The sequence below is a fragment of the Ascaphus truei genome, chromosome 2, assembly GCF_040206685.1.
Source record: "Ascaphus truei isolate aAscTru1 chromosome 2, aAscTru1.hap1, whole genome shotgun sequence".
Lineage (NCBI taxonomy): Eukaryota > Metazoa > Chordata > Amphibia > Anura > Ascaphidae > Ascaphus > Ascaphus truei.
In genome coordinates, this window is record NC_134484.1 from 362,470,508 (window position 1) to 362,498,037 (window position 27,530).

A 27,530-nucleotide genomic window follows, 5' to 3' on the forward strand; every position below is an offset into this window, starting at 1 on the left:
GGGAAATGGAGAGAACTTGCCCCCGGGCAGCAAAAACACCTAGTTACGCCTCTGTATGTATGAATTACATGCAAAACAAAAAGTTTATCCCTGCAACAGCATATCATCAGGATCAATATCACCAACCCTTATTATTCTTATGCACCACTCAGAATGGGTGGGAACATGGGGCAGTGATGGTGCTAAAAGGGATACTCTAATTAATTCACACAAAGTACAGTAGGTGGGCCAAAGTGTCTCCCATATGTCTATGTAGTTGAAAAGAAAATATAACCAATAAACTCAGTTGCCACAGGCAAAATAAATCATTCTACTGAAATCAACGTGATCTTGTATAGGGGATAGTATCCAAACCTACCCCTTATAGAACACTCAAAATCTTAGTTAAAGGTGTATATATACATTTTATATCTGATAGAGTACAAATACCCATATATATTAATCCCAATAGAAGCAGGGACCTACACTTCCAAACAGCTGATGGTGCTTCTTGTTCTATTATCATTCTTATTCCAGTTAATATACAGTGAATCTCTCCCTCATAGCTCACAAGTATTAGTAAACGCAGAGGATAAATAGCAAGAGGGGTAGAAAAGTGGGAAATAATACTATTTCTTCTTTTCCTCCTATATTTTATTAATATTATATATAGAGCTTCCTCATTTATTCTGCATATAACTCTCCATGAGGAGATACAGAAAGCTCCTATTTCAAATGTAATTTCCACTTATTTGCCTCTTGACTCTTTTATTCCTCTAATTGCCCCAAATGTATCTGCTTGTATGCAGCGCCAGCCTGGAGTCGGTAATATAAATATTTTTGGTCGGAAGCCGGATATTGCCAAATATGGGAGTTTAGTGAATAGCATGTGAAGAAGTAATTTCACGTTAACAAGTCAATTTCAAATGGCGTGTTAAACATGACGCTGACATATTGCAGCAATACAAAGCCTGTTATCTCTGCTTCAGCGCCGACTATAGGTCTTTAGTGAATACTTCGATAAATAAACTCGGGGGTAAACACCAATAACACTTTTGTTTCATTAATTGAACTTGAGAGAATCTGGGCCAGGGGTGGGCAGCGCCAGTCATCAAGGGCCACCAACAGGTCAGGTTTTCAGGATATCCCTGCTTCAGCACAGGGGGCTCTATCAGTGGCTCAGCCTTCTGGTGGCCCTTGAGTCAAAATCCAAAACTAAAAGCAGGTTCATTGCCCCCTATTATTTTGAGGTCAGGGGAATGGAAGTTAATTTATTGTTCACCCTGTGTTCATGGTTTCACATGATGTTGAAAAGTAATCTTTATTTTCTAAATAGAAATAGCTTTAGATGTTAGGTATTCAGTCACGTTAATTATTGTGTTACATTGCAGCATATTCTTTGTCATTGGTTAGCAACAATGGTGTTGCTTTATGGAAGAATGTGCTGTGTTATACATTAGGGCCTCTATTTACAAAGCAGTTTTCTGCCATGAAACCCCTTTAGGCGCTGGGACACAGACTTGGGTGGGCTGCAAGGGGTCTTTCCGTGCCAGAAGGGGTCTTATGGCAGAAATGTGCTCAGAAAACATGGCTGATTATTTGTTTTGGAATCCAACCTGTGACTTCTATACCTGCTAATAATTAGTTAATATTACACAATGCAGAATGCACAGGTAGGCAAAAGATAAACTCCCCATCTACCAGAAAATTAAAAATAAAAATCAGAAATATATGTATTTGACTTCTTTGTAAGGTACAAAAGGGGAGGTTTATTTGCTCTAATAGAGAACAGATAATGCTGCTGCTGCTGCTGTTTTTTGTATTTCAGAAGCCATGCAATTAATTGTCCTTGGTGAAGCTGTCTGCTTCCACCAGACATCACAGCGTTAGGTTAAAGCGATAAGCACAAAGCATCTGTCAAGAACAAGGCATTCTGAGGTAAATAACAGCTAATTCTCCAGATATCAGGTGCTTACACCAGTTTAATTTATTTTTAAGGTGACAACCCTCCTGAATCTTTAATCCCTCCCCGAGTGACCCAAGCAGAAAACAACTTGCGTAAAGACCTGTTCTGCACACGACTTTCTGCATCTGCCTTTTTTTCCCCCTTTCTTGAAATAAACTGTATATATAAACTGCTGATAAACAAAATACAACACAGACATACATTCTCAGGAAATAGCCTGGCAAATTAGGTTATACAGTATTTTTAAATATGTGTTGCCAGAAATTAAGTGAATATTGTGCTACAAAAATCAAAGAGCATGAAAACCCTTTCAATGCCAGAGGAACATGCAATGCAGGCAAAGTACCGTTTTTAATGTAGTAATATTTTTCTTTTCAGTTATGACAATACATATTGCTTGTTAAATGCAAACAAACACTACAGAAACATGATTGCATTTTTGTATCCTACAGTATGTTGTACATACAGGAGATTTAATGATCTGAATGTAATGATACTGAATGTTAAAGCGCTGCCGCTGTATAGAACTTAAGAGGAAGTCACTGAATATCTTTTGCCAACATGGACGTGCTGTTGCATGGACGTGTAGATTTGATTCTTGCGTAGATTATTATTTAGGAGATGTTGTTGAGAGATTGAACCAATTCCTCAAAAGTCGTCAGTGGAATAACAATGTTCAGAAACACTAGTACATATAAGTAGAAGATTTTTACGAGTACATATATGTAGAATACAGATTTTGCAGAACCACATTTTCAGTATATGCTCAACAGTGTATTTAACAAGAGTCAACTGTATTTCTATGATGTAATAGGCACATTTCAGAATGTGCAGAACAACTTTGAATATATACAAGAGCGTTTCAGACATTTTTAACTTTTCTGCAAAACAGCCCCACCTGAAAACCATTAAATAATTATTGTCGATATATTTTCTGCATATAAAAAGACATAATACTTGCATGTTTTCATTTGATTTAGAATTGAAGAGCAGGATTCTGAACATGCACTGTGATACATTTGATTACCTTTTCTGCTTTCCAGTTGAAAATCAGACTTACATGAGGCACTCAGCTTATTCATTTCCATGTGGCAGGTCTGAAACCTTAACTCAGTCCAATATGATCCAGATAGTTTCTGTATACGCTGTCTTCTCTTTCTGATGTTTTTGCTCTCTATATGCATACTGTTTCCTGGTTTCTCTACTTGCGACGTCCAGTGTGGAATCTTGGCATGAAACTTGATTCTGTCCCATACTGGAAGGCCTTCTTCTGCTGAATGCATCAACACTTTGGGGTACGCAGTTGGCATGGTCAAGATCTTCCTCATTTGGGGCATTGTAGAAGGCAATACTATTGATTCTCCGAAACCTTTGCCAATTGTCTGCATCACCAGTTGACCACACTAATGATAGGCAGATTGAGTCAGCCCTTGCCAGTCCATATTTCTACAGCGGTGCCTACAAGCCTTTTTATTCCCAGTTTAGGCTGTGCCGGTTGCACATGATGTTTTCTCTAATACTAGTACAAACAAAATGTTGCCATTGGAAGAAGATTCCAACATTTTATGAGCTTGCTGCTCATGATCACTTAAGGTCCCCCAAGTTGAAGCTGGTTGAGAACAATTTTTTTAGGTTCTTAGAACACAAAACATTGAGGATTCAGCCTTGCATGACTGTTCTTATCATAAGTTGACCTGGCACACACCCGTTACCTAAGTGTGACATTGCTGTGAACTGACAGTGGGTTGTTTGCTCTCGCAAGTTTTTATAGAAACACATGCCTTTGGAAGAGCCAACTTTTTTTTGGCACGGTTACAGCCTTAAAGAATTGTATGTTCATCAAACAATATGTGTTCATTGTGCTGTAATCCAACCTATGCTTTTTTAATCCTATTGCTGCACGAGAAGACTATAACATACTATGAACTGCATTTTAAACTGAATGCAGGAATTCAGTGAAACATAGGGAGCTTTTATTTCTTAGGAAACAAGAGTTCTAGATTTTATCTAAACACACATACAGTATTACAGTATGAATGTATATAATATTTCTTGGCTTAAAAATTGTTAAAACAAACATGCAAATTCACAAATATTTAAGAACAAAAAAATGTTCTTGCATAGCACGAACAGCCTATATGTAACACTTTGTTTACACACACTATGAACAAATTTTGTTGAATGTGTAGAAATAAAAATAAAGATACATGTAGCTCACGAACTTCAAAGACAGTGCCATTACCACCAGACCACTACTCGCCACACAGAATAGAAACGGAAATATTATCTACAGATGTAGCAAGACACACCGTCTTTGGTACAAAGAGAAGGCGCGAGATACCACCAACGGTCACACTTTGTGCATCGCGGTCCAGATGTGTGAAGCCAATGGATTCACAACCCGCGGTTTTGTGGGGTTTGTTTATTTAATCACAATTCAGTATGTGTCCAGCAGATGGCTCACTGAATATCTTTGTCCAAGCCCGCGGTGAGCCTATTGAAAGGCACAAGAACTTAACAGGTTTTATTTTATACAGTACTTTAACCAGTGGTGGGATTCCGCCGGTTCGTGCAAATCTGTTACTAAAATTTAAAAAGTTTGCCGAACCGGTGCTCTATTCTCCTACCTATGGCAACGGCCGGCGTCTAACAGCATCCTTTCCCTGCATATCTCTTCTCAAAATGGCCGCGCAGAATCAAATGGCGCTGCGTTGCCATGCCAACATCATGTGACGTCCGTTGCTATGGCAACGAGACACCGTTACGCGGCACCATGTGATGCCACGCAGCCATCTTGAGAAGAGATATGAAGGGAAAAGATGCTGGTAGATGCCGCCGTGAAGGTAAGAACCGGTAATTAAAATGTTTCAATCCCACCACTGACTTTAACGGATTTCAGTAGAGGCCAATTGTTGAGGTGTAAAATAAATGCTATTTCTGCACTGTAACATAAGATTTTTTTTCAGAGACACCAATAGGGGGTAAGTTGGAGACAGGTTTGTACAAGACACTATTTTTTTTAAATGTGATTCAACACCTCCCTCGCTTTGGTGGACTGTACCTGGTTAACTAAGAATGGCAATTTAACACCCCCCCACGGAGTATTTTGGGATAATGAACCGCACGCTGATGGTAGTTTTCCCTACCAGATTAAGTGGGAATATGGTACCTACTACCTACTCTAATAATTGCATATTGTGTCTATTTACAAATTATATATACACAATATACTCTCGTGTTTAAACTCTCTATTACTGTATGTTTTGTAGAGGGACATTGGTCGAGCGAACACGCTCCTCCTGATCAGGCTGAGTGACGAGGAGGAGGAGCATGGATGGCCTCCGTGGCAGTTGAAAGGGGACCATGACTTCCCATGGTGGTAGTAGGAGAGGGACAGCAACTACGAGGGGCCAGGATGGAGACTGGAGATTGTTCACTGATCCCGAGAGTATCGTTGTCTATGTGTTGTACCAAGTGCTGTTTGCAGAACTGGCAGTGTATCAAGTGTCGACTGTTTACCGTTTTACTGCTTCATACAGCACAAAAAAGGTGGAGTGTGTGACTTTTGGTTTCTTATAATACCGCAGCCAGAATTCCATATCTCACTCCTCCAGTGTGAGGAGCTGGTGGAGGAGGAGGCATCATTTACCTCCCGTGTGAAGCCTGACCCCTTCTCCAGTGTGAGGAGGTGGTGAGGAGGCGGCACCGTTCACCTCCCGTGTGAAGCCTGATGCCTCCTCCAGCTCCGACACGAGGAAGAGGGACCCACCCCGTCCAGCAGGTCCACCAGTCAAAAAGAGGGCCATGTAGTTTAGAGGGAGGGGGTTAAGTTTTCTAAAATATATTTTGCTTGATTAATAAATAATATTTTTTTTCTGTGAAAAACAATGTTGAAGTACTTATGAATATCAAGTCGTAAAAACACATTTTATTGTGCAGTAAACAACAATATCACATGTATACCTTAACTACATTATACAACAGTATAACATATATAACGTTGTAATTAAATAACAATAGCCCACTCGCCCCCCTCCCCCACTAACCAACATTAACTACAGCATATTGTAATTCTATTCTATATACAGTATTAATCCCCATTTAAATCCACTGAAACCGGCACATACGCAGTTTACAACTACACACAAAAAACAAAAACAGAACAACGTGGCAGAAGCAGCTGCACCCCGAGCTCTGGAGAGGCTTGCGGTCCATCGCCCCTACCGTGGTGACCATCGCTTATAAATGTCCTCAGTAAGTTTAGTCGGTGATATTGTCCAGTTGAGGTGTGGCAATGTTGTGCATTAAAATTGTGTTTCCATATAGTTTAGGGTGAGTCTGGGATGGTGTCAAACTGGACCCTTTTTGTTTTCTGGAGGGTGGGGTCCGGTACCGCTCCAACGTGTCCATCTGGGCAAATGAGGTGTGTGTTTAAAATAACTCTCAGTTGCAATGTAGTATGTGTTTCTTTTGTGGTGGAGTTGTTGACAAGTTTTTGTTTGAATTACCATTTGTAGATAGCAACAGATGAGGAAGTGCAGCCTGATGTTCCTGTAATCACAAATGAGTAGGACTAGTCAGGTAGTGTTCCATACAAAGTGCAATAGAACTGTAAACAGTATAACAACACTGGATCACAATAATCTTTAGTTTGAATGCATATATGTATTCTACTGTACAGTAAGATATACAAGAATTTACTCTCCAAACCCAGAAAGACCATAACAGCCAGCCCTAATATTATGTGTTGTTGTGGGAGGGGAGGCTGGTTGTGGAGAAAGTGAGTTGTTGGGGCGGAGGGTGTTGTTGTGAGGATGGGGAGTGTTGTGGTGAGAGGGGTGGGTGTCCTAGGGAGACGCGTGGGTGTTGTGGGGGGCATAGTGGCTGGTGGGATGTGTGGTAGGGTGTGTTGTGAGGGGAGTGTGTTTTGGGATGTATTCGTGTAGGTGGGTTGTGGGGAAGGGGGAATGTTATTTTTTTAATATAAAAATATTTGATCTTTTTTTATAATAATTCTTTTGGGGACATACAATTGTTTGAAGTTTTTTACTTGAATTTTCACTATAAAGAAATGTGTTTGTAACTTACCTGTGTATTAGTACTGTAGTAGTCACCAAAAACACCTTAATACGCCTCAGAGTGTTCCTCCCTTTGGATCTCCTCACCAACCTGCTCCTGGCATTGGCTAAGTTAGCCATTTATAAGACCAGGAAGCAGTGTTTGGTGGGGGAAGTCCCAACAAACACCGTGGTCATGTTCCGGGCGCTGGTGCGCTCCCGTATCTGGGCAGAGTACACATACGCCGAGTCCACTGGGATGGTTTCAGAGTTTGCCTCCAAGTGGGCATCAGACGGGGTGCTCTGCTCGGTATCCCCCCATTCGGATTTTTTTACATTAACTCTCCTATTTTAGTGCACATTATTTTAATTTCCTGTTGCACTACATATCGGTTTATATTATATTTTTGTTGATATGGTATTTTTTTCTCACTGCGTCCTTAATGGACCAGTGAGTTACCTGTTGATCTGATTGGCCGGCTTTGCTGGCCAATCATAACTACCAGATGATATAGTCCTCCCTTTCAGCCAACATTGTCCAGCCCTACCCTCCTCAGCGACTGCTTGATGCAAAGTAAAAAAAAAACAAAACAAAACGTGGATTTGGGATTAAGCAAACAAAAGGTCAGATCCACCTCCCACGTGAAACCTGAGCCCTCCTCCAGCTTCTACACAAAAAAAGGCGGTCCCTGCCCTAGCCCTGTAGTTTAGCGAGAGAGGAAGGTTGTGAGTTAAGGGAGATAGTGAGTTAAGGGTGGGTGGGAGTAAAGATTTTTTTAATATATTTTGTTTAATGAAGAAAAGAAGTATTAAAACATAATTTATTGTGCAGTTAACAAAACTATAACATACATTAATAACTTAACTAAAACATAACCATAGCCCACTCAACCCCCCCCCCCCCCTCCACTAACCATGAAATTACTAAACACGCTTTCCACCAGCTTAATTTTTTATTTCCGGGCTTTGTAGGAATACAATGGACATTTATTTGCAGTGTTCCAGTCTATACGATGCCTTACTTGAAGTAATGAAGCTCCCCACCTAGTGATATTGGCTTCCTTTGTGTGATGGGTGGCACAATGATCCCCCAGCTTCTCATGTTTGCACGTTTTTGATCTGTGCCAGTATTGAAAAGTGTAGGATGCCAATTGTACTGGTTATCTGATACTTTCAAGGTCAATAGTTGCATCTTTGCATCGGCTACACTGCTGTTATTTTAGGGAATCTTTCCGTTAGAAATGAACAATATCGGAAACTTGCTATTACAGTATTAGTTGTTCAACCCCCTGTCCTCCCTTCCCCCCACTGCATTGTGTTTCAGAGCACAGAACCACGGCAGAAGCCAATTGGTACCTCAAGCACCACCTTACGGACCTGTGGTCAGACCTGCCACTGATCGGGCACAGGTACCTGAGCAGAAGCAGAGACTGAACTTAATGGACAAAAAAAGTTGGCCTTGTGTTACAGAGGATGGAGCATTTGGCGAGGTGCATGGATGGTCTCTAGTCGCATGTGAATAAAATGCTGCAAGAGAGACTACGTCATCTAGAGAAAGCCTCTTTCCCACTCCCCCCATGTGCCTCTGAGCAATACTCAGATAGTGGGAAGCCCATACAGCCTGTACACACCATCCTGCTCATTTAACGATGATGACATTGTGCCTATGACCCCCCCCCCCCATGCCACTAAGACTGTCCAGCATGAATGTGGAATACCAGAGCAATTACCTGTGCCTGTTTTCCAAACCACACCTGTGCAACTAAACTACAGAGGCGTAAACGCACTTGTATCCCAGTCAGTGGGGATCCAGTAGATGACATCGTTCTTCCCATGATGCCCAGGCAAACTGTGGAAAAATATGCTACATGCTGTAGGGGACAGCCACATCGATTTTCCCAATTAATGTTTCAACATCATGTGTGTAAGAGATGTGTGCAGAGGTACATATAATGGAGACCGATTTGGGTGAAATGATATCTTGGCTTTATTGAGCCTGTTCCTTTATCCAGGCAAAACATACAAAAACAACAAAATAACAAACCCCTATCCCTTTGTAAGGGCTAACTTACTTCCCCAGACCCTATCTGCAGAACTGGAGGGATATTCCCATTACCAGCCTATCACCCCAAAGTCTCAGGAAGTACCTTAAGCAGGCGGCCCTCCATGTCTCTGGTAGGTTCCTGGGTCCTCTGTGTCCAGGAAATATAGGTCTCTAGTTTTTTGGATGTCTTGATCTCAGCACAGCCTTTGTGCTCAAGACAGTGTCTGTGTGCAGGCTTCTCTGCTCTCCTTCTGTCAGCCCAATTGAGAGCTAAGGAATCTCTCTCCTGTATCTCAGATGAGGCTTTTTACAGAGCTCTCATTAGTCCACATGGAGACTAGTTAATTGAGTGGCTGGATTCTCAGAACTCTGAGGTTTCTTTATTTAAACAGGTCCTTGTTACAATGTGCCTTTTCAACTTTATGCCACGTGGGCCAGAAATGTGAACTTTGATGGCTCCTGTGGTAAGAAGGCTTCAACCAACAATTTGATGAGAACTATTTTAGATGCCCTTGGGATGCAGTAGAAATACACTACTGCAGAATTTAAGAACATCAAAGACACAATTAATGGACTATTATGGTATCTGTGCGGACTGTGTACTGAAGTAATCCAGTGACCGAAACTAATGGAAAACATGATTAAAGAAAAATAAATACAGTTTAATGTTTAATTATGTCAGGGGGTGCAACTCAGTACTGTTCGAGTGGCGTAGTGTCACAGGAGACCAGTACTTTTACACCGAAAACACTGGGATCAGGTTGTTGAATAAAATGAGGTTTATTCTGGCATGCCAGTAGACAAAACAAAGATGCACAAAACAAGATACAATACCAACTGGGGGCCTGGGGAGTAGACTCTAGCCTCGCTAGGTGCAGGGGCCTGCTTCAGGAAGGCTTGCCCTGCCCACTTGTCGTCCAGGATATCAGAGTGCTAATCACACAGCAGCCCCTCTGACATGTATCTCCAGCTGGTCACAAACAAGATCCAAACTCCTTCCCAGAATGTCTCTGATAGTCTCTAAGGCAGTCTCTCTCATGTGCTGATCAGCAGTGCCTCTTATATAGCCCTCTGTTGCTATCCTTTACATGGGACAGGGGCTGCTGGCCAATCAGAGCAGACCTGATTGACCACTCTTTCCCACTCACCAAATGTCTTTAACACCTCCACGCTCCCTACCTTTGTGTCAATCCACATTTCGCTGCAGGAACCTCAGCTGATTAAATCACAGAGTCCCCTCAATAGAAATGTACACATGCAAATCACATTACTGTCTGCTATCTTAGAAATAAGTACATACAGTCACATAATCCAATTACACTTTACAGGACTGACTCCCAAATCACATCACAGAACAATGTTGATTCACTAAAATGGGGAATTGCATTTACAGGGAATAAAGTGCTTTGGAGTACCTTCATACATACATAGTGCATTACACATTCCCTGTTCTCGCTCAGATATTAAAGTACATTTGGCCGAAATAAGCCTTACATAGGTGGCCAAGTTACATGGATTTAGGCCCAGCTAGCTGGGCTTCACCCCAGTTTTGTGATGTCAGCTACCCCTACCGTCACACGTAGTTTGGGTGTACTATTTTTTAATGAAGCCATTGTTTTAATTCTTGTGTTGCAGAAGCTGAATGTTTCTCAACACCAACACCTTCGTGTAGAAGCTACACCCAGCGGCACAGAACATCACTATTGAATAATTAAGATAACAACTGCCTTTTTGGCATATCCTTGCATTGTAGCTCCTGCACACATACACATGAAGGCCTCGGGCATGTTGCTGAGGCGTGCTGGTGCTTACCAGTGAGCCCCTGCAGCCGCAATGAGAGCTCGCCTATGCTTCTGCAAGCGTGCGGAAGCGTAGGTCTTATACAAAATTTAGATTTGGCGCTCGCCGGAGCGCAGGGCCGGTCACGTGAGCGGTTCGCCCTATGTGGGCGAACCAGCTCCGTGACGTCACTGGCCCGCCCCCGACACGCCCCCGGACGGCGCGCGGTCTAAGGCCAGGGAAAGCACCCGCTTTCCCTCAGCCTAAGCGCGCCTCAGCAAGCAATCAGGAACCATGGACGCAGCCTAAAGCAGCAAAACTTGAACAATCCTATGTGGGTTTTTTTTTTTTAATAAATCAGTTCTGCAGTATTACACAATACTATCTGCATTTTTCTTTTTTAACAACTATTGCCATTTTTTATGATTTTGCTACAGCAAACCATTTAGAAAGTCATATCCACTTCCTCTTTTGAAATGGGCTCTGAAACACACCTTTTTGAACTCTGCCTGTTGGCAACAAAGTATCGCAAACAGATCTGTTGCTGTGTTCCAAACAGCAGACTATTACTCCCGAGCACCAAACGATTGCCAGCTTAGGTAACAATGTAGAATTATATTTTGTCACATGCTTTACATATAAAAATAAGAAAAATAAAAAAAGGGGGCGGGAATGCTGCTTTAATTCGATGAAACACACACCGTGTGCATTCCACCCAATAGCTGTAATTGAATGGAGCACATACTGTATGCATTGCATTAATTTGGCTTATACCTGTACCACACATGCGCACAAATTCAATGGAAGACATAAAGTATAAATAGAGCGAGGATGCACCGACAAAGCAGCACAGTGTTTAATTAATGCATCTATTTCTTCTTGATTATGTTATAGGTAAAACTATACAAGAGACAGGCAGGGCATTCTGGTGGAAGAAGATTGCATTATTTTTCCCAAGTCTTTGTTATCTATGTTATTGTATAAAGCAATACATATTTTCTTAAATCTTATACCTTTGTATAGTACAATACATGTTTCTATAATTTACTTTAATCATTTATAAAGACTCTGTTATCTGAAGCTTCCCAGCATTGAAAGAGAGTGTATGGGAATAAGGGGTTACACAGAACCGTTGAAAACTTGCATTACTGTAGCAATAGCCTTTGAATACTGTGCATTGAATGTACTGTACTGCTCAGTAGCACTCCTCTGTGAAACTTATATGCTTATATATATGTTGTGGGTATTTTGGGGTTCAATATGAGCTTGTAGGTGTTCTGTATGTTGTATAATTCTTGTTCAGCTAGTCTTAGTTGATTGGAGGGTGGCAACCTCCTACCTAATTGAAGCTCCCTCCCTCCCACATTTAAATGGTTAAAAGCTCACTCCATGGCATCTCCCACTCTCAGGGGAACTTGCCTGGTTACAGTGTGATTGTGACAAATCTATTACAGAGTGCTTTTCCTGGTAATGTACAGGTTAATAAAAGCTTCAATCAGACTTAGAACTTTTGCAACTAATATTGACAGATTTATTATAAACCATTTTTCCTGGCAATGCACAGGTTATTAAGAATCTATATTAGTGTTAGGGACCCTTGAAATGTGGTCTGCCGTTCAGTTGGCTCAAGGGCTTACAACAATTTGGCCAAAATGTTAAACTAAAAGACCATTTTATTTATTTGTTATTTATACATGTATATTTAGGCACTGTACCGTGTATAAGTTTTTCTGGATGTGCACTGAGCTTTGTCTGTGTTTTATGTTATGTCTCTGGTTTTAAATATATATATTGCCATGCTCAGTAGCACTCCTCTGTGACACTTATATGCTTATACATATGTTGTGGGTATTTTGGGGGTTCAATATGAGCTTGTAGGTGTTCTGTATGTTTTACTGTAGGTTAAAGACACAATAGCAGCATCTATCATTACTGCAAAGTACTACTGCAGCCGCAAAACCCCATTTGCCAGCAGTGGCTCAGCCGCTCACGGGGCCGCTACAAGTGTGGAAATACTGGGAATTGCATTTGGTTTCACATCGTCCACGGGAACAGCAAGTCTTGCTACTGTACATTTGTAGTCCTTGTAGGTATACTTCTTATCCAGTAATTTTCCATTGAAACATGCACAGCATGCAATCTGGATCTGAAAGCACTAGAAGTAATAAAAGTAACATCCATATGAAGGATTGCAAATAGAAAAATGTACGTCACCTTGAAAATGTGCATTACTGTTAAAGTCTAAAGTCCAAGGACAAAATAAGTGGCATTTTTGAGTTCTTGGCTAATTGATTATATTTTAATGTATAAATTATAATTCCTGTCCAATGACTAACTACATCCTATGCATTACAATGTCTGGTGCTGTTTCTCAACCAGGGTGCTGTTCTCTGTCAAGGGTGCTGCAGCCCAGGTGGTATAAAGGCTTAACGTGCCTAGCCTTTGATTTTACCTCATCCAAAAATTGGAGCCAACACAGTTTTCAGTAGAAGTAAAATTATGTAACAGATTTGTTGTTATTTAACATCATTATGTAAAAAACGTCCACCAGCCGCTAGCTGTATGCCAAAAGAACCCATGCGTTCTGCAACTAGTATAGGGAGGAGTCGTAATAGCCATATTTGGACTGGCCTCCTCCGGCTCGCTTGGGAATGCTTCACTCTCAGTACCGCCGTGGCTGCATAGGCCCAGCCGCACAGTTGATGCCTAGCTTCTTCCACCTGACTTGGGCAGGGGCCAGCCCGCCTGACCGCAGAGTCGGCGTCTCCAGCCTGCCCAATCTCTTCCGTGGACTTAACCAAAGGCTTGACCGTATGATCGGTGCCTTCTTAGCATATTTCAGGCACAATAAGATTGCTGGCGTGACGATTCCGTGATAGCACCCATTATGGTCACATAATGGGGACGAACACCCAACCGAAGTTGTGGTGTTGCGCTCTGACGGTTTATTGCCTGGAGGGCTGCATGATGTTATTGATAAACACGTCTCTTTTCAAGAGATGATGAATCCACTGATGGCTTCAGTTTTTTCCATGCCCGCTCAGCTGGTGACCCCTTTTCATGCTAATCTTGGGATAATCTCTGACCAAATTATGACTGTACTATTCCATAAAGCCTTTAGCCGGGCACAGCCTGTCTGCATGGTATGCTTGATAACATAATTCTTAGCGAGGTTTATTTTAATCTCTGAATTTTCAGAAAAAAGTGTGCAACTTTTTGCACACTTGCTAGTGTGCAACCTGCTTTTGCGCAGGACATCCGTGCGTGCTTTAAGGTCAGTAGGAATGTAATGAGTTATTCAATACCATCTGCCTTACCCCTTAGGCTGCAGCGGAGGCGTGCAGAGGCTGGGAAGTGAACCGCGTGAATCGGGTGCTTTCCCTGGCTATGGTGGACAGGCCGTGGGGGGCATTCCTAGGGGTGTCACGGAGCTGGTTCGCCCTGGACGAACCGCTCACGTGACCGGCCTGTCGCGCCAAGAAATCAGTTTCAATTGATTTCTTGTGCAACGAGTGCCCCCTCCCGTTTCCGCACGCATGCCGCATGGACTTGATCACTGCCTTAAGGCAATCTGATCGCTCAGCGTGCGGACGCCTCCGCACGGTCTGCGGGACCATGGCCCCAGCCTTATTGTTGCGGCTTCCTTGAAAGGTCGCCATTGCCACAATGCATTATGTGTTTTCCACATGTGTGGGGCTAGGCATTTTCAGACCATAATCCCTCTGCGCTATCTGCCAAAGGTAATTTGGAAAGGTTAGACCCTTTGCCTGTGTGTCTGATTCCGCTTGCCTGAAAGCTATCTGATTAAAGCGGGACAGCGCATCTGCCATTTTGTTCAGCCTGCCTGGGGCATGTTTTCCCTTAACGTTCGTGTTCTTTTCCATGCACGGGAGGACCAGCCTGCAAAATAATCTCATCACTAGTGGTGATGTTGCGTATAGGTCGTTGACTGCAATGGGAACCCCTAGGTTGTCTGACCCGAATAAGATGTGTTTGCTGCCAGGCTTGCTAGCTCATAATTCTACTGCGACAATCATGGGCAATAGTTCTAGGAAAGCCATGCGTTTGGTTAGACCTGCCTCCGTCAACTCTGGCGGCCATGGCTTGGCGCACAGCCCAAGCTGTGTCAGCAAATAACTGCAGCTCATGATTTGTTTCACTGTCCTCTACCCACAACCTTTTACCATTGAACAGGCTGAGGAACACTTGCCATACTTTTAGGTCTGCCTTTAACTACCCTGTAATTTAGATGTGGTGTTGGGGCTTTTTATCTCTCTGCAGTAGCCTTTTCTAACCTATGGTTAAAGATTCTGCCCATGGTTATAACTACAGGTGAAACTCAGACAACGCAGCAGCGACTGCATCTGTTTCAGGGTCACTTTCCTTGCCTCCCTGAACGGACATAGGCTAGCTCTTAGCTTCATGACTTTATCTATTGACCAGCGTCATTCCTTAGCCACCGTGTCAATCTCAATACTCAGACATTACACTGTTTCTGCTGTTACTCTTATGTTATTGGGACCCCTTGCTCTTGCATGAGACCATCAAATCCACACCTTGGACCTTATGGGAGTTACTACCTGATCCTGCTGCCTCTGCCTTTGCTGACTGCTCAGTTTGGGGAGGTGTGGTGTAAGTAAATATCTGGAGTGTATGTTGAGTAAAAAGATGAGTATGATGTGTAAAGGTTAATCTGGAGTGTATAAGAAGAGGGTGGGTGAGTGTGGTGTGTGTGTGTGCTTGTGAAAAGGAGGGCAAGTGTGTTCCAAGAAGTGTTTAAGCAAAAAGTGGACAAGTGAAATCTGAAGAGCAGGGGTCCCCTGAGATTGAAAAAAAAATCTCTTCTTCAAAAAAGGTTGAGAACAACTGTTCCAGTGGAAAGCTCATGTTTTCCACCAGCATATTTTGATGACATTTCCATTACTGGCTTTAATGACGGCCTCTCCAGAAACCTTAATTAAGTCTCATGCATTATTTTATTATTAGATATTTAATAAATTATTAAAGGTTAGAAATGCAAAAATAAAATATTCTTAGGGTTCGAGGGTCTCTCACAACACGACCGTCATAAATAAGACATTCCAGACTCTACTAGTACTGCCAAGGGAAGTAAAAACAAACAAGTGTCATCAGTACAAGTGTTTAAGTCAGCGGTGCGCAAACTGGGGGGCGCGGGAAGTTGCAGAGGTCCCGCGCTCTCCCCCCAGACATTTAAATTCAATGCCGGGGGACCGTGCAAGGCCTGTGCAACCTCTACTTACCAAGGTTCACCCGTCTCCAGTAACCGTTACCATGGCAACGCGCCGTCAATTGACGCAACGGGGTCATGTGACGTCACGGTTGCCACGGTAAAGTGACATCAAATTACGCCACACGACCCGCGCACCAAGGAGGAGAGCAGGAACGGGGATGTTTAAGTCATTGTAGAAAAGCAATTGTAAATTAGATGCAGGATTCACAAGAGTACACAGGTATTTTCTTTAAATTATATAATTTGGCATTCAGACATTTTTTACCTTTACCAACACGGCTAATTCATACATTAACAGAAACACGCACTATAGAAGCATTGAAGTTCATATTGTGACTGATCTATGCTATAGCTATTGAAATTCTTACTGTAGCTACACGTTCAATGGCAAAGTTCTTGAGTTGTGAATCCTACTAATAAGTTTTTGTGAGGAAGTGCATATTGGCAGGGTTTCCTGACATTGAACAGATTCACAGTATTGGGTGAAAATAATATTTGTCTAGCGGCCTCATCTTACATTTGTTGCCATGGAAAGAATGACTCAATTGTATAGAACAAAACTATTATTTTATAAAACCCATGCCACTAGCAATGATTCTATCTGCAAATCTATAGAACCCTTCCCAAAAGTATTGTTTGTCCCTCCTCTTTTTTTGGGAGAGAAAACAATGGAAAGCAAAGTTATAGCAGAACTGATACCGTTTTGCCAGGAACTACTTAGTAAAGTACCCCCCTTGTGACAGCCCTCTGTTACGCACACCACGATTTAAACCGTTTAACCTCAGGCTTTAGACATAGTGTCATTTTGCTTATCTAAGGATCGCAGAGAAATTAAACGTTTATCAATGTGAAGCTAGTATGGGGAAAGCATAGCTAGTGGATTAGCATAGCATTTAAAGTGAGAACATTTCAAAGGGAGTAAAAGAACGACATAGGTACATAGTAGATGAGGTTGAAAAAAGACATACGTCCATCAAGTTCTACAGTAACTACCGCATGCTAAATTTAGACGACCAATACTTTATCCTATATTCGTAGAGTATATTGATCCAGAGGAAGGCAAACAAAAAAACCCAATGAAATATAATTTAATGATATCACATATTGAAGGGAAAAAAATAATGGCAATCAGATTTTTCCCTGGGTCAACATACTTACCATGTTTATTTATTTGGTATATCCCTGTATACTTTTCCTTTCTAAAAATATGTCCAACCTTTTTTTGAAGATATCTATTGTATCTGCCATCACAATCTCCATGGGTAAGGAATTCCACATTTTAACTGGTTTTACTGTAAAGTGATACAGGAGTTAGACAAAAGTTGGACTTCCAACAACTTTACCTGCACGAGGATATTACTGAACAGCTTTATATGAGCTTAATACTCTACACTAATGTTCTACATTTGTAGGTCTGCACTGTTAAACCTCCCTCACCTCTCCTTCTACTGCGGTCTCTCCCAAACGTATCCCCTGTCACATCACATCTTCCTATGACTAACTACCATGTTCTCCAATTCCCTCTGCAACCCCTTTCTACACACCCTGGCACTGCCTAATGTGGCAAGCTTTAAACAGCTGCCAAAGAGCATACATCATTTGCTGCCCATGCACTGCACAAGCCAGCTGGATACACTACAGCCTCATATTACGTAATTACATCAGCCATCTCTCAGCTTTGGACTAAAATTACTACGCTCTTTCGCTTGCACTTTGTCTCTACCCCTAGCTCCCACACTCTCACCCATACATCCTCTTGCCTAATTTCCCATTCTCTACTGTCATCCCCCTCATTCTGCAGCAATCAACTCCCTCTGCTTCTCACATCACCTCCAAAAAAACAAACAAACAAAAAAACAACTCCCTGTCCTACTATATCTTCCACTCCCCATGACTACTCCAACTCTCTAGCGACATGTAGCCTAACCCTGGCCCTATCCACATACGAATCCTTTCATGTCCAACACCTAACCCCAAAGACTCCTTCTACAACGCACTACCAATCACTCCAACCTCATCCCCATTACACCTCCCCTTCCCTTTGCTATATCGAATGCACGATCAGTCTGCAAACCACGAACATTACAGAAACCTGGCTCACCTCTCCTGCTGCACTCTCCTACGGTGGTCAATCCCTCAGCCACACTCCCAGAGCAGGGAATAGACAGGGCGGAGGAGTTGGCTTACTACTTTCCCTACACTGCACATTTCATGTTTTACCCCCCCCCCTCCCCTTTCCTTCTCATCCTTCGAAGTCCACACTGTTTGTCTCTTTTCCCCCCTTTCCCTCCATATCCCTGTCATCTATCATCCACCTGGACCTACCTACATCGCAATTTCTTGACAACTTTGCCGCCTGGCTCCCTCACTTCCTCTCTTCTGACATACTTAATGTCATTCTTGGAGACTTTTACATCCATATTGACAATCCTAATGCCACTTCAGATTCCCATCTTATCTCTCTATCCTTCTCCTATGGTCTCTCCCAGTCGACCACCTCTCCAGCTCACTGCAATGGCCACTCTTTTGACTTGGTTTTCTCCTGCTTCTGCTGTCTCTAACTCCTCTAACATGCCCTTTGCTCTCTTTGATCATCAGCTCCTAACTTTTATTTTAACCTCACTCTACCCAATGCATCCTCTAAAACACCTACTTCCTCACGAACACAAAGAAACCTACATGCTCTAAACCCCATCCAATTCTTAACATTTCTACAACCTCTCTTCTCTGCCATCTCTACCCTTTCCTGCCCTCAGCCTAGCAACCTCTTTATACAACAGTACACTATCAGCCTTAGATAAGATGGCTCCTGCCACCCCCCGTCGCCCTCGACAATCTAAGTCACAACCATGGCGCACACACACTTCACCCGCCACCTCCAAAAGTGCTCACACACTTAGGAACATCACTGAAGCAAATCACGCCCTAAAGCAGACTTCCGCCACTATAAATTCATGCTCTCCTGCTATAACACCACCCTTTCGCTTGCCAAGCAAACCTATTTCTCTTCACTCATACAAATTCTGCCCTCTACGCCTATTTTCCACCTTTAACTCCCTTCTCTGTCCAACTACACCCCCCTCTGCCTCTACCGTCATGGCCAGAGACCTCACCATCTACTTCACAGACAAGGTTAAATCAATTGGACATGACATCTCCTCATGTCAAGCTCCACACACAACACCTACCTCCCCTTGCACATCTAAATGCACTCTCAGCTCATTATCCCCTATGACTCAGGATGAGGTCTCATCAGCTTGCCCTCCTGCCCTCTTAATCCTATTCCCTCACATCTCCCCTGCACCTCTCTGGCACTCTAAGCTCCACCCTAACTGACCGTTTCAAGATCACCTTTGGCTCATTCCCTTCTTGTATTGTATTGTATGTCTTTATTTATATAGCGCCATAAATGTACATAGCGCTTCACAGTAGTAATACATATCATGTAAATAACAAATAATATAAATAACAGATCATGGGAATAAGTGCTTCAGACATACTGTAAAAGTAACATTAAGGAAGGAGTCCCTGCTCCGAGGAGCTTACAATCTAATTGGTAGGTAGGGAGAACGTACAGAGACAGTAGGGGGGAATACTAGTAAGTGCGTCTGCAGGGGGCCAAGCTTTATGTGTCATGTGTCCATGATTATCCAGTGCTACTTAAATGCTTCTTTAAGCAGATGTGTCTTAAGGTGACTCTTAAAGGTGGATAGCGAGGGGGCTAGTCGGGTATTCTTTCAAACATGCACTCATCACGTCCATTCTAACCAAACCCTCACTTGACCCGACCTCCCTCTCTAACTATCACCCTATTTATCTTCTCCCCTTTTGCCTTCATGCTACTAGAGCAACTTCTATACAACCACCTGACTCATTTTCTCTCCTCCAACTCCCTGCTTGACTCTTAGAAATCTTCTCCTTACTCATTGTCCTGGATCTCTCTGCTGCCTTTGACACTGTTGATCCCCCCCTTTTCCTGAACATTCTCCACACCACTGGACCTAATTCACTCACTCATCTTGTCCCGCCTTAACTAATGCAAACTTCTCTAACTTGGCATTCCCCTTTTCTGCCTATCCCAACTCCAATCCATCCACAATGCTGCTGCCAGATTCATCTATCTCACTCACCGCTCCACTTGTGCTGCTCCAGTACGCATGGCCCTACACAAGCTTCCCATATCCTCCAGAATAAAAATTAAACCCTAGCTCTGACTTACAAAGCTCTCAACGACACTGGCTCCCCTTAAGTCTCAGCCCTCACCCCCAAAATAAATTCCTAAACACCCCCTACATTCTGCCCATAAGATCTGCCTCTCCTCCTGCCTTGTTACCTCCTCTCATTCCTACCTACAAGACATCTCCTGTACTGCCCCCTCTCTCTTGAATTCCATATGTACCATCAGACTCTTCCCCAGCTTTCAGATATTTAAAACTCCCTGAAAACTCTTTTTTTTTTCTTTTTTCAAGGAAGTTTATCCAATGTCCAATCGGCATTCCATTGTCCTTTTACCACATTTTTTATTTTTCATATGTCCTGTATATCATTATATGTTTATTAAATGTTTTTATATTAGTATTCACCTTGTATCTCAGCTGATACTTATTAGTTATATATGTTGTGTGTTTATATGTAGTCCCCCCCTTTTTATGTTATACAGTATCACGCTATGTATTGTGTTTCTCTCTTATTTTAAGCACATCATTACGTCTGGAACCTATCCCTGGCTAACCAACTGGTTGGATATATATCCTTTTTTATCAACAGGCGCCTCTTGTTATACATATCCTTTTTTTTTTTCAAGGAAGCTTATCTACCAAACCTCGAACATCCAACCCCGTCTCCAAATAAAACCTTAATACAGTACAATTAGCTGTTGGGCTAGGTCATATTACAACCTGAGATACACTACATCCTACAAGGAGCAGCCACTTCACCATCTTGTTTCAACATGTTCGCTCGTTCCCTCTAGATTGTAAACTCTCCTGAGCAGGGCTCTCATTGCCTCTTTGTATCTGTTTGTGCAGGTTTGTCCTTATTTGTATGCAACAGTTTACGTAATTAGCAAATCTCTGTACCCCCCATTATACCGTGCTGCAGAATATGTTGGCGCTTTACAAATAAGTGATAATAAGAACAATGGTCCGATGAAGGTGGTTGGCTTTTCCATGCAGATAAAAAAAAAAAATGAGATTGGATCTTAATGGCCTTTTAAGTTTGACTCACTGTGGGGAAACCATGTCACTCAGATTCATGCAATGCACCAAGATTGAACGATAGCAAGCTGTATGTAGCACATGCTCTGTTCTAGTTTGGGATTTATCAGTCTTTACAATGATGTCACTCACACAGAACACACTTTCATAAAGCAAAGCAAGTCACCAACTGAAGGACAGCTTGCTTGTGTTTCATATTTGACAAATGCTATTTATTAAGGCCATTCTGTTTTCTCTGTATAATTTCATGCGCTTTGGGAAACTGTAATGTGCAATTTTAATTATATTTCCGTTTGAATTACTTGTTAGTGGCTGGAAAGGAAAATAATATCCTCATTTAGTACATCTTAAGGGTGTAGTTCCTCCCAAAAAAATTACGAAAATTTAGTCCAATGAGATGTATTTTTAAGTTAATGACTAGCCTTCTTTGTATTTTTTTTCTTCCTGTGTTTGACTTGATCTTCGTTTTTAGTTAAAAAGTTGCAAAACCTGCAGGAGAGTGTTAACATGGATACCTCTGCCGATTAGTCCAGGGGTGCTCAACGCCAGTCCTCAAGGGGCACCAATAGGTCAGGTTTTAAGGATATCCCTGCTTCAGCACAGGTGGCTCAATCAAAATAACTGAGCCACTGATTGAGCCAACTGTGCTGAAGCAGGGATAGCCTTCAAACTTGACCTATTTGTGGCCCTTGAGGACTGGAGTACCCCTTGTTTAGTCATGACACCAGGTAGTACAGAGCGAGTTGCACACAGATTTCAGGGCGATGCACCAGACCATAATGTGGTCTCAAGTCCAGTGATGTTGCAAAGTGGAAGGGGCTTAACATGTTTGCTTTGGTTTTTGGTTTCATCTTTAAGAAAGGAGAATGATTCTTACCATTCATTCCTTTTCTTCTAGTCCCTCCATGCCAGCACAAACAGGGGATCTAGCCCCACCAGCTGGGGGTTAGGACAAACATTTTCACTGAATCGGGTTCCGTCAGCCCCTACAAGGTTTCCTGCTCCCCTCCTCACAGCAGTAATCAGTTTAGCCAAGTAATGAAAGAACAATGAGAACTGTATAATAAAAGAATAAACATGGAAAGAAAACCAGACAGAAAAACTGAGAGATAAAGTTGTGCTGCCATGTACAGTGGGGACTAAAACAAAACTTTGTAATGGCAAGAATAATTCCCCTTTTCTTACTACATGCCTCTTATGGCAGTACAAATGCATGGGGACATACATAAGCAGTCCCCTTCTTAGCTTCTTAAGTGGGATATAAAAAAAAAAAGTAACACCATACATTATAATATTCCTCAGTGAAGCTAAAATGTATTTAAAAAAATAATAAAAAAATATGCATGGTAGATCATTTGCAAACGTTGAATCTTAGGCAAAGATTTAACACACCACTTGCTAGCGAGAGCGTGTGCTCCTACCGTGCAGTGCGGCTGCAGCATGGCCGATCCCTGCTCATACTGCTGGCGGCGATGAGGGGGTGTAACAAAGCTGGTTCTTCGTCATTGGCTGAATCAGCTCATGTGACGCTGACGTCATGCGACAGCTGCCTGAGAAGACAATTGTTTTGGGTCTCCTCAAAACGCTGCCGCATCAACGTGCCTCTTCGTCTGCAGGCGCACTGGCACTTGGCTAACTGCTATAGCCAATAACTGAAGTGGGCTATCCGTGCACACGCAGCAACTCCTCCACTATAAGCTTGGCCTTAGACTTTGTCATGGACCAAACTCTCTCTGGATAAGTGCGGTGTCTCGCACATCTAAAAAAAAGTGACAAAAAAAAAAAATATAGCGGCCATCTAAAAAAATTTTTTTCAGCGTGTTAAGTAATGCTAAAGAGCTAAAGTAAAGTCTGATAACAATGGCTCTGACTTTGAAGCAGGAGAACCTGGTTTCAATCCTGGTGTCACTCATTGTGACCTCGGGCAAATCCCTTTATCGCCCTGTGCCTCAGGCACAACATTTAGATTGTATGATTGACAGGACAGGGATTAATTGTGCCTGCAAAATTCTATGTACAGCACTACATACATGGTCAGTGCTAAACGCATCGTGGTACTAGTGAATGTCGGGAAAAGATGTTCCTAGGGAAGGGACGTCCAATTGGGCCCTGCATCAAGACGTACCAGAAGAATAACAAAAACTGCGCAGAAAGAACCTAACCCCTTTGATTGTTGGGACCATACAGAACTGTGAGAAGGAGAGCAGTGAGCCATATTGGGATGGATAGAACAAGATTTGATAAAGGTTTTGTCCTAACAACTGACCAAGGCTTAACACCCCATTTATTTGTACTGGCATGGGTGGGACGTTGTGTTTCTCACTATTTAAAATTCAGTGACCAGGGAACAAATACTGTGACTGTGCTGCAAACCCCTGCGCGGTTGTACATCGTTAAAACACTCTCAGCATGTGGTTTCTGGTCATGTGAGTGAGAGATGGATTTTTGAGGACGAGGGACAATTAACTCAATGTGGTATGCCTATAGGCTTTGCAGAACGAATACCACATAAATAAAATATCTCCAAACTTGAAAAAAATCTGCGGATTATTTTAATTAAGAACTAGCTGTACCCGGCATCACATACGCCAATCTAGCAGATCTTAAAGATTATTAATTAAACATTATTTGGTTTTGGAACTTATATTTTTGAATCAAAGATTTCTCTAAAGACATAATTGTCGATTTCTGGGATCTTTTCCTACACTATACTAAGTGGATCATACGATCTGACTCTTGAGCAACATATAATTGTCCAAGAGTTAAAACAGGCTTAGGTAGGTGAAGGTATATTTTATCAAACGTTTGGCGTTGTGACTTATTGATGGTCATTGGAAAAAACAATTGTATGGGGAATAGTTTTCCTTTGTAACTGAATGGTAAATGTGTGTCTGAGTGGGGTTCTTGGAATAAGCACTGTGTCTGAGTTTGCTGCACTGATCACTTTTGCTTCGATTATGTGTGTTTGTATTTGAGTCATAGTAAGTCTTGTACCATTACATAGTCCTCTCAATGACATTAGGTTTCCAGGTTTACAAGATAATTAAAACAAGGATTCACATAAAGGTATCTTTACCGGTGTCGCTTTAAAGAACACCGCCAGCCGAGGGAACCACTGTATCGCAATCCAACACACAACCTGCCGGTATGTATGCCGCTGCAGGATGCAAGAGTCCTCCGACACTGACACCAACACAGCTCGATGGAAGACTGCAAGCGCGGGTTTAGTGCTGCAGATCCGACCCTCCTCTCTGGCTGATACACCGCGTGTTCAGATAGGAATCCTCCGGTACACAAGCTACGTCTCAAAGTAGCGTGATGACGCGTGTCCCAATGCGTGACATCACGCTACTTTGAGGCGTAGCTTGTATACCAGAGGATTCCTATTTCAACACGTGGTGTATCAGCCAGAGAGGAGGGTCGGATCTGCAGCACTAAACCCCGCGCTTGCAGTCTTCTATCGAGCTGTGTCAGTGTCAGTGTCGGAGGACTCTTGCATCCTTTACGTGATACCTTTATGTGAATCCTTGTTTTAATTATCTTGTAATTGGGAATTGTCTACTACTCAATTTTTTATTAAATAAATCCCATTGTTCATGATAATGCACTAGGGGTGTTTTCGTGTGTTCTCTCTCTCTCTCTCTCTATATATATATACATACATACATACATACATACATATATATATATATATATATATATATATATATATATATACACACACACACACAGGCTCTGGATTCCAAAAAATGCACAGTTAAAGCTGCAATTCTCCCTATTAATTTCCTCCCCACCTTTGATTTTACACCTGTAAATGTAGCGTAAACAAAATGGCGGTTTAAGTCTCCCACAATACGTGGGGCCAATAGAAAGCTGCAATGGCTTCCCATTCGCCCGCGTCACATGAGATTTAAACAACCAGGAACTACCGGTGCCAGCATTCCTGGTTTGTATCTCAGGAACCAGGGGTGCCCAAAAATGAAGCTGAAATGAATGGCTCAGCTCTGGAGACCACTACTTCCCACTTATGTAAAAGAAAAAGGGGCCCTGGACGGAGGAATTGCTGTTGGAAGATCTGAAACTTAGCATAAAAACGGGTATGTAAGCTGACCTGCTCTATTTCATTACTTATGGGTTACTGTGCCAAGAAAATATTTGCAGTAGGAAAATACATATGTTACAGATCATGTTATTTCTCTTGGGGTTTCCCACAGACACGCTATATCTTACTTATTTGGTGATGTTCCTTTCTGTTACTGTCTTGTATACCTCTTTAGTTACACCTGAGATTGTCAAAAGAACACTTCTACTGTATGACAGAATGGAAAACAACCTGACAGCTCTCTCTGAGAAGTATAGCTGGGATCTGGCACTCAAGAACCACAGTGTAGTGAATGCTTAAATATATATGTAGTGCAGTGAATAACGCAGATATATAAATGGATCCAATTAACATAACATATGTAGCCCTGGTAAGATTTTGGGCTATATATCTTTCTCATACTTGTGTAAGTCCTGCTAAGGGCAGGCCGCCAGTAGTTATCATGGGTTTCCCCTGCTTCAAGCCCTGCCTTGATTGGTGGAGGTAGGCCCCCTGACTCTGTGTGGAAGGCAAGAGACACAGGGGAGGGGCCTGCTGACACCATGAGGGAGTGGGGCTGTCTAAATGTAGTTGCCTGATCCTGTCAGTGGCAGTTAGTTCGTGTTAGAGTGACTGACCAGAGAGTCAGTATCAGAGTGAGACCTGTTATAGGAGTGAGGCCTGCCCTGGGATCAGGGGCAGGAGAATGCAGGCGTATATTTGGAGGAGAAGCTAAGACCAGACCTATTAGAGCTGATAGCACTATAGTGTGGTGGACCAATGCCCCTCACCCTGCTAAGGGGGTGAGGGGGGGAATCTAGCCTGACCTTGAGGTCTTCACCATGGGGTGGGTGTCGGGAGTATTGGAGCTCCATACAGCCCATCCTGAAGGGGTACAGCCTGGAGGAGAAGGAGAGGAGGCATAGACCCTGTACACTGTATCTGAGTGCTGCTGTGTGCTGCTGCTGGAGAATAAAGAGACATTGCTGCTTTTACAAAGAGGGCGAGAGATTTCAGTCTCACACAAGTCTGAGACTAGGGCTTCTCTGGGAGGATTTCACCCTACCCCTATAGGGCTCGCCAGAGATGGAGGCGCTGCACTGTTGCTAAGAAGATGGAGGCATTAACCCCAGAAGCCTGTCCCTGTTGTCACCTATACCATCACGGGAGACTCAGGCCCTCCTGTTCCTCACAGGTACGCACCACCAAAAGACACATAGCCAGCCCTCAATACACCCTAGGGGTCCATCTGCGACTGGGGGGGGGGGGGGATGACATGGGTTACACATATTGTATAGTATCTTTATTTATATAGTGCCAATTATGCATGCAGGGTTTTACAGGGGTAATATACAAAAATATAATATAGAGAAGAATTCAAATAGGAAAAGGTGCAGAACACATAAAAATAGACCTCTAGGCATAGAAGTCCATGCCCCGCTAAGCTTACAATGGGTATACGGAAGTGCAAATTATATAGGGCACAGTCGAGAGTAAGTATACCAGAGCATCATCTTTCTTCAAAAAGCCTTAACCATTTACATGCCACAGTTACATGGAAAAGATCACTGCCTCTGTACTAAAAACGGAGCAGCAGACGGGGAAATATATTTTCTAACGCAGACCATTACATGTCTGGCTACATTCAACACGTGCTCTGTACGAAACATGGAGATAAAAAAGGAAAATGTGAACGTGTTGTTCAAATTAAATGATTGCAAATAGTACAGTTAATGCCTTTAGAAACAGAAGAGACTAACCTACCTAACCAACGACTTGTAATTTGCAGTAGATCAGATCATTTTTCGCAGTACTTGCAGGGTATACCGTCATCCAAACATTACCTTGGCTGACTTCAATCCTTGTGGATTAAGTGCTAGCGTAATAAAATGAAAGGTGAACTGGATTAATTCATGCTATCAGAAACATCCAGATGGCGTAAATAATTTGCATATTACTAAGCTGCGAAAGACTCCGATGTTATTAGGAAGTTTGGTCTTTCATCTGCCAAATATGTACTGCACATACTGTGCTTCCTTTCTCATACAGTATGACTGATGTAAGCAGGCTACGAAAGGGCAACTATTTCCTACCGTCATTTTTATACCATTAATAAACAAAATTTGTTTAAATGTTGGTAACCCCTTTTGGATTTCA

At 42.5% G+C, this 27,530-nt stretch overlaps 1 protein-coding gene across 8 annotated transcripts in view; it reads right to left on the reverse strand.

The window, feature by feature from the left end:
• The window catches only part of THRB (thyroid hormone receptor beta), a 337,521-nt gene that overhangs the window by 65,084 nt on the left and 244,907 nt on the right, over positions 1-27,530 (reverse strand). Inside the window, exon 1 of one of the 8 annotated variants that reach the window (XM_075586952.1) lies at positions 3,006-3,779. The exons of the other annotated variants lie outside the window; for them this stretch is intronic. Within the exon in view, the coding sequence (XP_075443067.1) occupies positions 3,006-3,333 (328 nt within the window). The 5' untranslated portion in view covers positions 3,334-3,779. Of the gene's footprint in view, positions 1-3,005; positions 3,780-27,530 lie in introns of those variants that run through there. 8 annotated transcript variants of the gene reach the window in all.